Here is a 10,582-nt window from a genome sequence, read left to right as displayed (position 1 = left end):
GTGCCTTTGCTGGAATTTGGAGAGGTGACATTCTGTTGTACTCGCGTGCTCACCTGCATTCGCTGGAATTTTAAGAGGTAAACACACAATGAGGGAGAAAAGCAGTCTGTGAACTATAGTTTTTGGCTAGAAAATAAATCTTACAGAAAAGCCGCCTTGCAGATCACTGTAAATGGACAGACTGCATGTCCATCCAGTCCAGGGCAGTCCAAAGAAATTGTCGTCGTCATCTCCGTCCCCCACATGGTGGGGGTAGTGGTTAGAAGGCGCCTAATTTCTGCAGCCCAGCAGGGAGCACGGCGCAGCGAATAAAGATAAAAAAACGAAAAGGAGAAAGGGAGAGAAAGTCAAACACTGCCTTCTTTTCTACCCAGGAAATAGAAAGGATGCGTGTTCAGTTCGTCACACGGCGAGAGAGAAACACAACGTAGGTCATAATGCAATAATACGCACAACACAGCACAGTGCAATAACGTTGCATCGCACGTGCAGAATAGGGTCTGCAGCGCTAGGGCCTGGGGGAGTGGAAGACTTGAGAGCACCACAGAGTGTGGGAAACATACCTGACGATGGATCCCAACCTCTCGGCTAATTATTCAGCGCGTCTCGTGGCACGCCAAACAAATCAAGCTGCCTCGATTGCCGACAGCTCTTCCTAGGCCGTCAGTCAGTCAGGAGTGTCCAAAGAGTTTTTGAGGAGGGGAGCCGACAGCCCTAAAGAATTCGAAGTAGGACTTTCGTGTTGTCGCCTTTTTTGGCGCACCTCGAGAGCGTTGACCCGGAACAAATCAGGGTAGATGAGGTGACTTTCCGCGAACCTTACCTGCTTTCCAAACCAGTTACTGCATGCAAGCTTCCCCTGAATGGATGAATGTGTGGTTGAAGAAAAGGAAAAAGACACTACCTTTCCTTGCGAGACCACGGCTCAGTCCGTTGAAGGGAAAGGGGAGAGTGGAGAAAATAGTTTAGAAGTAGGTAGGAGGAGAAGGTTTGGAAGAACGTGACGGTCATGGCTGCTAGAGCAGAAAGAGAATAGGGGCCGTCGGCAGGGCAGTCCAAGTCGTACAACTTGGAAATGTGGAGCTGCAACCATGTACGCAGATACCTATGGTCATTCCCACGAGAAAAAAATCTGGATCACCTTTCTAGGAAAGAATACAGAAAACTGGCTAAACGAGAAAACTAAAATAAATAAAGAAATAACCGATAATCTAACCACCAATTGTCACCACAGCTGCGGAAGGAAAGAAGGAAAAACGTAATGCGCGACCTCGGCACCAGCGGCTACACAGAGGCATTTATTCGCAGAACACTGTGTATAAGAAAAGACACGGGAAACACGACACCAATGGCGCCGCAACGACGCCGCGTGTCGACCAAACTTGAGCTCACGGAACAGCGAACGAAGCACAATGGCAGAACACTGCGAGACCACTCGCAACAAGTTTGCCCCATACCAGTCACGATGGCACGGTGTAGAGCTTGCTGCGTTGTTTTGTAGTCTTTCTGCATTCCTTGAAGTGCACAAAGAGCGCGAAAGCTTCGGTACGAGAAACCTGAGCGTGGAAACAACTTTGCCATCAAGCCTTTTGCTGTGTGGACGGGACGAATGCAACGACTTGCGAGGGGCGACGGGAATTTCTTACTCGCTTCAAAGATGTCTATGAATGGAAAAGTGTCTAAATGGGAACGAAAAAAAATCTACAAAAACACGGTCATTGCTATGTTGTGTCAGTACAACAGAATTGCAAGCCTGTTGGAAAAAGATGGCAGCAATATCTCATAAAGAGACTCGAGAATTAAAAACCTCTCTGATTGCCGAGAGGTAACAGAATTCTTCGACCAGGTAACAGAATTCTTCGACCAATAAATTTTTTTCCGCGAGTGATAAAGGATCACATACGACATGAACGGTGCGTTTCTGCCTCCTTCCTTCTTGAAATATGACCGCGACGATTTTCATGGTACCTTAAAATACGCCGCCGCTGTTTAACTGGTAGCAAATGACATGACAAAAACCCATGGTCTGAGCCATTGCTACATTTTAACAAAACTTGAAATTCAGCCAGGTGGCGCATTGCTATCGGGAAATTTTGAGCGCGAACTAATGCTTCCACATGACGTTCACAAGCATCTGTCCTGTCTCTCTCGTTCTTGTTAACGTCTTGTTTGGCGCTCACAACTTTCCCAATCGCCACAATTATTCAAGAAAAAACTGAAGTGGCATCTGATGGCACAAGCAGTTCAACGCAATCGAAAGACAGAATGGGTGCTCGATTGCTCGCGAGTCGTGCTGCTTTCTCGTCCTTGAAGCCACATTAATAATGAAACCGGAGCTTAGCACTCATACTCCGTTGATTAGGTACAAAATCAGAGATTAAGCTCAGTGTGGATTCAGATGTCAGGTAATAAATGTGACCTGCAAAGCCACATGCGTCACAACATGCTGCAGAACCCGATTTTATGCCTTCGTACCATCATGCTCGTTTAATACGAACGTTTGTAGGTTGGACTACAGAAACAACATTAAAGACCGAGAATTATTTAATTCTTCCGTTCATTAGTAACGCACTTCGTTATGCATTCTTCTGTTCTCTGGGAGCAGGTCACGTGAGTTTTGTAGCATGAATTAACATAAATTGCTGTTTCTATTTTACCACAGTCACCCATCGGTGTACTCTATAAACACATCACCTGCATTAAACTTCGTGTCAGCACAATGTATACAATGCTCAACTACATCGCAAAAAATACGTGTTTCATGCAAAGAATTTTCTAATGCTTCGTTAGTTATTCAACCGTTAAAATTAAAAAAATAGCACCACCGTGAACGGGATTAACTCCGTGACCAAATTTCAGTGCAAAAAGCGCTTAAATAACTGCCCCTTGCAGGTATGCAATATACATTGCATGAGGTTTTAGATGTGTGGTGACTTCATTAGTTCAGGTTACATTGTTTTTGTAGAATTAGCTTTTAAGTCACGTTTACAATGCTTTTTAATGTTAATATTTCACCTCATCAGTTATTTAGTGATGGTCATTTCATTTCCACATCCTTAATAGAGAGTTATGAATAACTAATATCCAAGCATTTTTTAAAGATATATGACTGGTTTTTATCAAAGGACCAACCCTAGAACGAGTTCCGGGGAGGGGGGAGAAAGCAACAGTCTTATAATTTGAAAAATAAAATTTTCGGCTTTACAAGCCGGAACGTCAATACGACAACAAGGCACGTCATCGTGGGAGGTTTTAAATATTCGGAACAATAGGTCGGCGAAATAAATGGAGCCCACGACTCTCTCAGTAAATGTGCTTTTATCTTAGGACTCGATATAGGGCCCAACCTATAGCCGCAATTTCCATCACATATAAAAATATTTTTCTCTGCAAAACATTTTCGCAATAGACTGCTTTCAATAGAGTAAATAAGCGCGACATTTTTCGAATACACCTGAGATAGTGGAAGGACGGATCAAACTTTACGTGAATACCTATCACTTTTCGTCTCCACTGTCTCTTTCAAGTTCGTGTTCTTCCTTTCTTGACATTGAACTTCACATTTAACAAATCCGCATCATATTGGTTCTATAAAAGAAAATAGCTTGTGGTATACGCATCTCAAATCAAATTTGGGCGTGCACTTACGCCCCATCTCACTGTTTCATATCGATCATTTCAGCGTTCTCATTTCACTTACGGCAATGTCACGTGTTGCGACGGCAAAGAATATGGTACGTGGGTTGCTCAAGACGACACTTTTTATTGAGTGAACATGTGCATAGGAAAGTGCAAAGTACTAGAAATTCGTGCTTTACACAGATAGCGGTAATTAGAGCATTGGTCGTCGGTAAAATGATCTGCGTGAAGGTACGTCACCATTTATACACGTAGCATCCATATCGTAGGTGTCTCAAGCTTATCAGAAGATTCTAAAATAATCTAGAGTTTTCGCAGACGGCCAAGCGTCCTTTGTGCAAGGCAACTGATTATTATGTGGTGTTTAACGTTTCAAAACCACCACATGATTATGAAAGATGCCGTAGTGGAGGACTCCAGAAATTTTGACAACCTGGGGTTCTTTAACATGCAACCAAATCGCAGCACATGGGCCTACAGCATTTTCGCCTCTATCGAAAATAAAGCAGCCGCAGGTGGGACTTGATCCCGCGATGTGCGGGTCAGCAGCCGGGTACCTTAGCTACTGAACCACTATGGCAGTGCCTTTGCGCAAGACAGTGACATAAAAATACAAGCGAGCGTGGCAGTATAATAATGTTGCGATAAAGTTTCAGCAGATGCAACGTGTTTCACTGTGGATGCCATTTTCATACAGAACCGTCAGCGGGTGGCCACGCGTTGCAAGGTGGATCGACGTCTTTAGGTATTTTGAGTAGGCTAAATTTCTACCTAAAACATACGGCGTGACGACAGCACTCACGTTGACTATAAATATTAATGAAACAAAGTGCACGCTTCGGTGGGAAGATATGCATATCATTAAAAAGCTGTTGTGTATTTCTCAAAGGTCGAGCGACCCTTCCCTATCACGTGCTGGGTGAAAGGAATATATCCATGTAATGTTTACAGCCAGCCTATACACCGCAACAACTGACGGTGTGGGCCGACATCACTCCTGTAAGTCTATTTAGTGATGTTTCCGTTACAGTAAAAAGTAACTAAATACCTCACTCGTTACTCAAATAAGAAAAAGGGGAACGTTTCACGGCTCCACGTTATATAGATACATAGAAAAGGTAACGCATTACCGTTACCGTAACCGAAAAAAACAGAACGAGTGTTACCTCTGCCGTAGCTCCGGAGTCATCAGTTTTAATCAATGTGCCTTTGCTGCAGAAACCCACAATGATAATTTTAAATCTCAAATTTATGTTTCACACATACTAACCCAAGCAAAGATTATGCTAAAAATGTTCAATTAACGAGAATTATTTGCACAAATGTACTGAACCTTAGCAATGTCATATAGAAGCTTAATGATGCCTGCACATGTGATGGCTTCTGACTTTGCAGTGACACAGGATGAAACCATTTTTTTTTCATTGGAGCATTATACACAAAGTGAGGTCCAATAATCCACGGTATTCATGAAGAAACTATCACTGAACTCTCAAGAAATTTACAAATATCGGCCTTTTCTTGATCCTTCAGCACCTCCAATAAAGCAAATCAAAATCGCCACTGTTGGACCTAGCCACCGGAATGGCCCGCCGCGCGCCAATAGGCAATCACGGAAGCCTACGGAGGCCTGCATTGGTGCCTTTTTATTAGAGAGGGGGGGGGGGGATCGGGAGATGTCGTGGGGAAAAGGGGGGACACTTACAAGTTTGTGACACCAGATGTGCCTTGCAGAGACGTAAGTCTAGAAAAATCACGTCTTGCAACACACATCTTGCAATAGCAGCCTTTTTTAATATGTTGCAGGTTTTATTTTTGTTTATATAAGAATTCAAATCATGCCTAGAAATCAAATGTACAAAAGAACAAAGGTTCCCAGCACTCGTAATTGCATTGTTCTATTGTGTCTTTTCCGGAACAAGTCGAGAGGGGCAGTTGCTATTTAGATTTCTCACACATCTGATGGGTACTGAGCACGTGAACACGCTACAAAAAAGCATTGAAAAGTTGAATGTTTTATACATACTTATCAAGCCTTCTTATTTGTGACGTTTTTAAGAGAAATTTTAATGGGGCCCACTTGCAAGCGGTGTTCCCCTCCCCTGACAAACACCAAGGCGTCGGGGAGTCAACGTTCTCTGCAGGCGTGGTCAACGGACGCCCAGCTTGTGACCAGTATGGGCTGTGTATCTGAGCAAATATTGCATTTGCTTTCATCTGCACATATGACCATCGACAGGTTTTTGTCTTGGGGGGATGCAAACCCTTCTTTCAACTTGCATCACGACTGAGGGAGTAGGTCGTGTTGGTGTCGCTAGAGTGGGTAGCAAGTGCTGGTGGAGCTTGAAGGGTTCAAGTGTCCTTTTTGCACCACCCGCCTCGCCCACGCCCATGTCTACACTTCATTCATTGAACACCGCGCTGAGAACTAGTTGAATAAATGCGCAGATTTGTTTCCTTCCGCATCCTATACCACTGCATAAAAGATTCTCACATTGTGAAAAGTAGGTATTTTGATTCGTTTGAAGAAAAGTTACATTCAAAGCAAGACAGATACTCAAAAAAGCGGTTTCATGCAATCTTAATAACAAAACTCGAAGCAGAGGTTCTTCTTCTTTTGTGCAGCATACAATGTGAAAATAAGACCAGATCCGGAAAAAGCGAAATGAGTGACGTGCGTCACCGCTTGCTCATTGTTCAATGAAAGAAGGTTTCATGAAGTATGACGTTGCCAACAACAACAACAAACTGATGCATCTTAAACTAAAAAAAAGCAAAGTGCTGCACATTTACCATAGAACACGGACATAGATAGAAATACGCGGTATTTTTTCATGAAAGCAAAATAAATACTATTTTACAAAACGCTTTGCACTCATCGGGATGTCAACACATCTGTGTAGTGTCATTTATGCTATTTGGAATAAAGTTCTTGAATTTCAAAAAATTCAGTAACTTGTGGCAGAAGAGTCTTTTTAATTTTCAGTTTCGGTTTCTGCGCCGCCGGCGCCGCCGCCGCCGACGAAAATTGGCCGCGCGCCGCCGCCGATGAAAAAACCGGCGTGCGCCGACAACGCCGCCGCCGCCGACTCTGAACGACCCCCACGCCGCCGCCGGTCGAAATCGCCTCGGCGCACACCTCTAGCTGTACCCTTTAGATCGGGCGGTGGCTAGCGCCACTAAGCCGTAATACTTATTGAACCAAAAACTACATTTATTTTTTTTGCTTAAACAGCGGCGCCAGAGGATGGTCTGAGCCCGCAGTCCAGCTTCACGTGTCTTCTGTGTTCGTAGGTGTTCTGTGTCTTCGCCTGACGCTGATGGTCCCTAAAGGTGTCGCCGTTTGGTGGCCACCGCAGGAAAGCATCGTCGGTAGTGCCAGCGTCTCCCATTGAAAACGCCCTGTGGTCGGCACACTACTAAAAATATGTTCTAGGCACTGTACTTTGAGGGTTGAGTACAAACATACAAATGTACAGACAGACAGACAGACTAACAGACAGACCAAACATTTTCCGTCGAAGGTCCCAAGAAAGACCATCGTCTTGAAAAAAAACATGGTGCTGATTTATGTTATCCGTACTGCTATCACGAAAAGAGGCTGATCATCTTTTTAGATGAATGTAATATTTAGAATGTATCATCACCTGCAATAAACCTTTATGGTTTTCACCGTGCATGGGCGCGTGTTGGTTATTTATAATCATCTGATTGTCTCATGCGCAGTTTTTAATCTGTACTAGCTGCATTACGTGTAGCGCATGTGCGTCTTGGTTTTTTCTTTCGAACCGTGTTGCTTGCGTGTTGAATCCTGTTGTGTGCGCGCGTCCTTCAAGGCTGGGTTCACCATTCTTTCAAATGATATGCCAGCAGGTTACCGTCATGAATCTTGTGAAGCATATGCAAATACGATACCAAAAATAAAATAAAAAAGAACGCTTCATATTTGTGGAAGCAATAAACATAACATTCAACATACGTACCGTAGTGGCACGGTAATCTGCTGCGTGTGCGATCCCAGCCGCATTAAATCGTTATTTGACGAACGCTAAACGGGTGGTCAAAACTTCCCCTGAAATTCATAATATACTGTGCATGACTTGAGATATGTACCCTCCTCGCCAAGGTTTTTTTTTTTTTTAGTTCTTTTTGCAGTACGCATGCTCAAAAACAAAGCATTTACGAACCATTTGCCAATTCTCTTCTCTTAATCTCATATGTAATTTTTTTTTGCAGTTAGGGCTAACAGCTTTGAATTTCAGCTAATTAAGCAAAAAAGTCGCAGTAAAGAGCTTTTTCAACTTGTTTCGGTTTCCGCGCCGCTGGCACACCGCCGCCGACACGAAACGAGCCCACCACAGAACACCTACCGCGCCGCCGCCGGTCGGAGTCGTCTCGGCGCTCACCTCCAGGCGCTGCTCCGGTAGTGTGTCAAGAGTAGCTCTGGCCAGCCGCGTCAGTCCTCGCTACGGCTCAGCCTAGGTGCTCTGTGGCTCAGCGTACTCCCAACAGCCCACCATCGGAATGTGCTGATTCTCCATCACCTGTGTGCGTGACCGAATTGTGGAGGTGATAGCGTGGACCATAGACGACCAGCTATATGACGGGGGCCGTGAGCGGTGGTGATTCAGATCGCCGGAGCTACGTCGAGCCTCCGAGTACGTCGAAGGTGAGTGTGTGTGTACTGTAGTATATGATCTCTCATGGTATTCGCGGCATCCTGTCAGATGCGTGCTTTCAAAGATGCGCGTGCTTTCTTCAGAGGTATGAAGAATTCAGCCGGGAAATGCATCCGGAGCGCGCGGATGACTGTGGTATGCGGGTTCTTGAATAACGAAGAAAACAAGCCCTTAACTTTACACTTTCTTTCAGAATTAATGCGAGCATTACGCTTGCAGCGTTCGTGTGCCGAAAGCAAGTAAACATTTTTCCTCTGGCTGAAATTTGCTCTTCATTACTGCGCGGGCAGTCGTGATGACTGCGCGGACAAGCAGAAAATATAATACCTTGTTTCAAGTTATTTTTAGTTATCATTAATGAAGAATCGAGTGTACAGCAACATATTCATTTGTTAAAATGCACTGCACAGTGGCGCATTGCCAGAGATGTTTCACGTGCGCAATTTGATTTTCCTGGTTCTTTGTTGTATTGGGAAGTCGTTGACTGGTTCACTCTGCCTTACACAATCTTTCATAGCAGGATGCTATTTCTGCCGAAACCATCACATGATCGCGAGAGTTGGGATTTACCGTTGACCACCTGAAGTTATTAAACAACGAGCGCCAAACCTCCATATAATTCAATGTAGCCGCCTTTAATTAAGTTTAATGTAGCCGCTTTTAATTAAATTTAATGAACACGCGGCCTTGAGACGGTCGCCTTGGTTGTCGCATTGGGTCGGGGCAGTGTTGCTCCGATTATAAGCGCACTCAAAAATGCTACTGACACAGAAATCGGCTTTTTAATTTATTGGTTCACAGCCTCCATAGCTAAGTATTATTTATGCAAACACTACGTTTTTCTCTTCACCTGTCTTCAGTCTATAGAAGTGCCGCCTTTGAAACATGTAGACAATAAAAGCTTAATGCTCTATGCAGCAGGTTGCTGTTTTTTATTTGAAAAATAAATGGGCTCTTTTTCCAAGGTGACTTCCCAAGTAGCACAAATACGTTATAATAATGTTACTTTTATGTTCAGCTTCAATGTTGAAACAAGATTGTTAATGTCATCAAAATTAACTGTTGTGCTAACGTGAATAAACGTAACAGTAACGTTATCTTGAACATGGTGTAAACATTAATAAAACATTATGATAATGTTTGCATAATGTTAAGCAAAACGTAAGAGTGACGTTACAAGTTACACTCTTGTAACATTTATAAAATATTAAGAATTATAGTAAATTATACACACGCAACGCTGAAAACAGGCCTAATGTCAAAACTCTTTTTAAATGAAAAAACAAACTTGCAAATAATAGCTGGAGCATGTCTTCAACATGCAGTAGGGTATTCTAATTAAATTATTGATGGAACGCATGTGTGTTAGCAGCTTGTATATATATGCATGGACTGAACCAGACTGATTCGAAGCACTCTAATTAGCAGTTTTAAAGACTTTCTACATTTTGCAGCTGTTTGGCAGCATTAACTAAGCTCAACTGCATGTCTTGATTGCAAATATACTTTATTGCATGATGCCCGTATATACTTTATTACCCGATGCTCATCCGAGGCTTGGCTGTGATCAATAAGCAGGCCGTGGCACTTTGTTCTGCAAAAACAAGGAATATTTAGGAATCACTGCAGATAATAAACAAACAAAATAGCTTCAGTGACAGCATAAGCATTGCAGATGCTTTTGATAAGACAATGAAAACCATTCACCAACACTGTACAATTAATGCATGCAGCCTTGTTAGTGCTCTGCAAAGTACTTGTTCGCAGCAGCTGCTTAAAAACTCGAATTTCATCCAACCACCAATAATGATCACTGTCTGCACTGCCTTGCCATAGTGCTATCTTCCTGGTCCACATTACATTTGATAGTGCCATTGTAGTCCCTTGATAGTATATGCTATCACTTGCTGGCTGCTTGCACATGATCGCACTTCAAAATTTAAAGCTTTTGACTCCTATATCACTGAATGGAAGCAGATACCTCACAGCACTGCTGGAGCTACGCAGAGTACACTTGCAGTAGACTTGTGCAGCATACATAAATAGTTCTGGACATAACTGTTTCATTATTAATCATATACAAAGGTTTTAACTGTGCTTCTTGCATCACACGCTACAGCTATAAGAAGTAGGTTTGGCACGTACTTTGCAAACTCTGAATTACTGTAGCCATTACCAGCTGGTAATTGCAGTTGTCTAACCAAGATGACCTACAGCAACATGGCAGCCCCCATACATCCCAGACCATCTGCTTTCATCCAAAT

General features: G+C 43.3%; 1 protein-coding gene across 2 annotated transcripts in view; it reads left to right on the top strand.

The window, feature by feature from the left end:
- The first annotated feature begins 7,268 nt into the window (after nucleotides 1-7,268).
- Nucleotides 7,269-10,582, top strand: part of LOC119169114 (protein O-mannosyl-transferase Tmtc3) — a 488,628-nt gene continuing 485,314 nt past the window's right edge. The window contains exon 1 of one of the 2 annotated variants that reach the window (XM_075886398.1): nucleotides 7,269-8,308. In XM_075886398.1, the coding sequence (XP_075742513.1) occupies nucleotides 8,240-8,308 (69 nt within the window). In that variant the 5' untranslated portion in view covers nucleotides 7,269-8,239. The remainder of the gene's footprint in view (nucleotides 8,309-10,582) is intronic. The other variant, XM_037420216.2, reaches the window with a different exon arrangement.

The sequence above is a fragment of the Rhipicephalus microplus genome, chromosome 2 (genome assembly GCF_043290135.1).
Source record: "Rhipicephalus microplus isolate Deutch F79 chromosome 2, USDA_Rmic, whole genome shotgun sequence".
Taxonomy (NCBI): Eukaryota; Metazoa; Arthropoda; class Arachnida; order Ixodida; family Ixodidae; genus Rhipicephalus; species Rhipicephalus microplus.
This window is presented reverse-complemented; position numbering and strand designations above follow the sequence as displayed.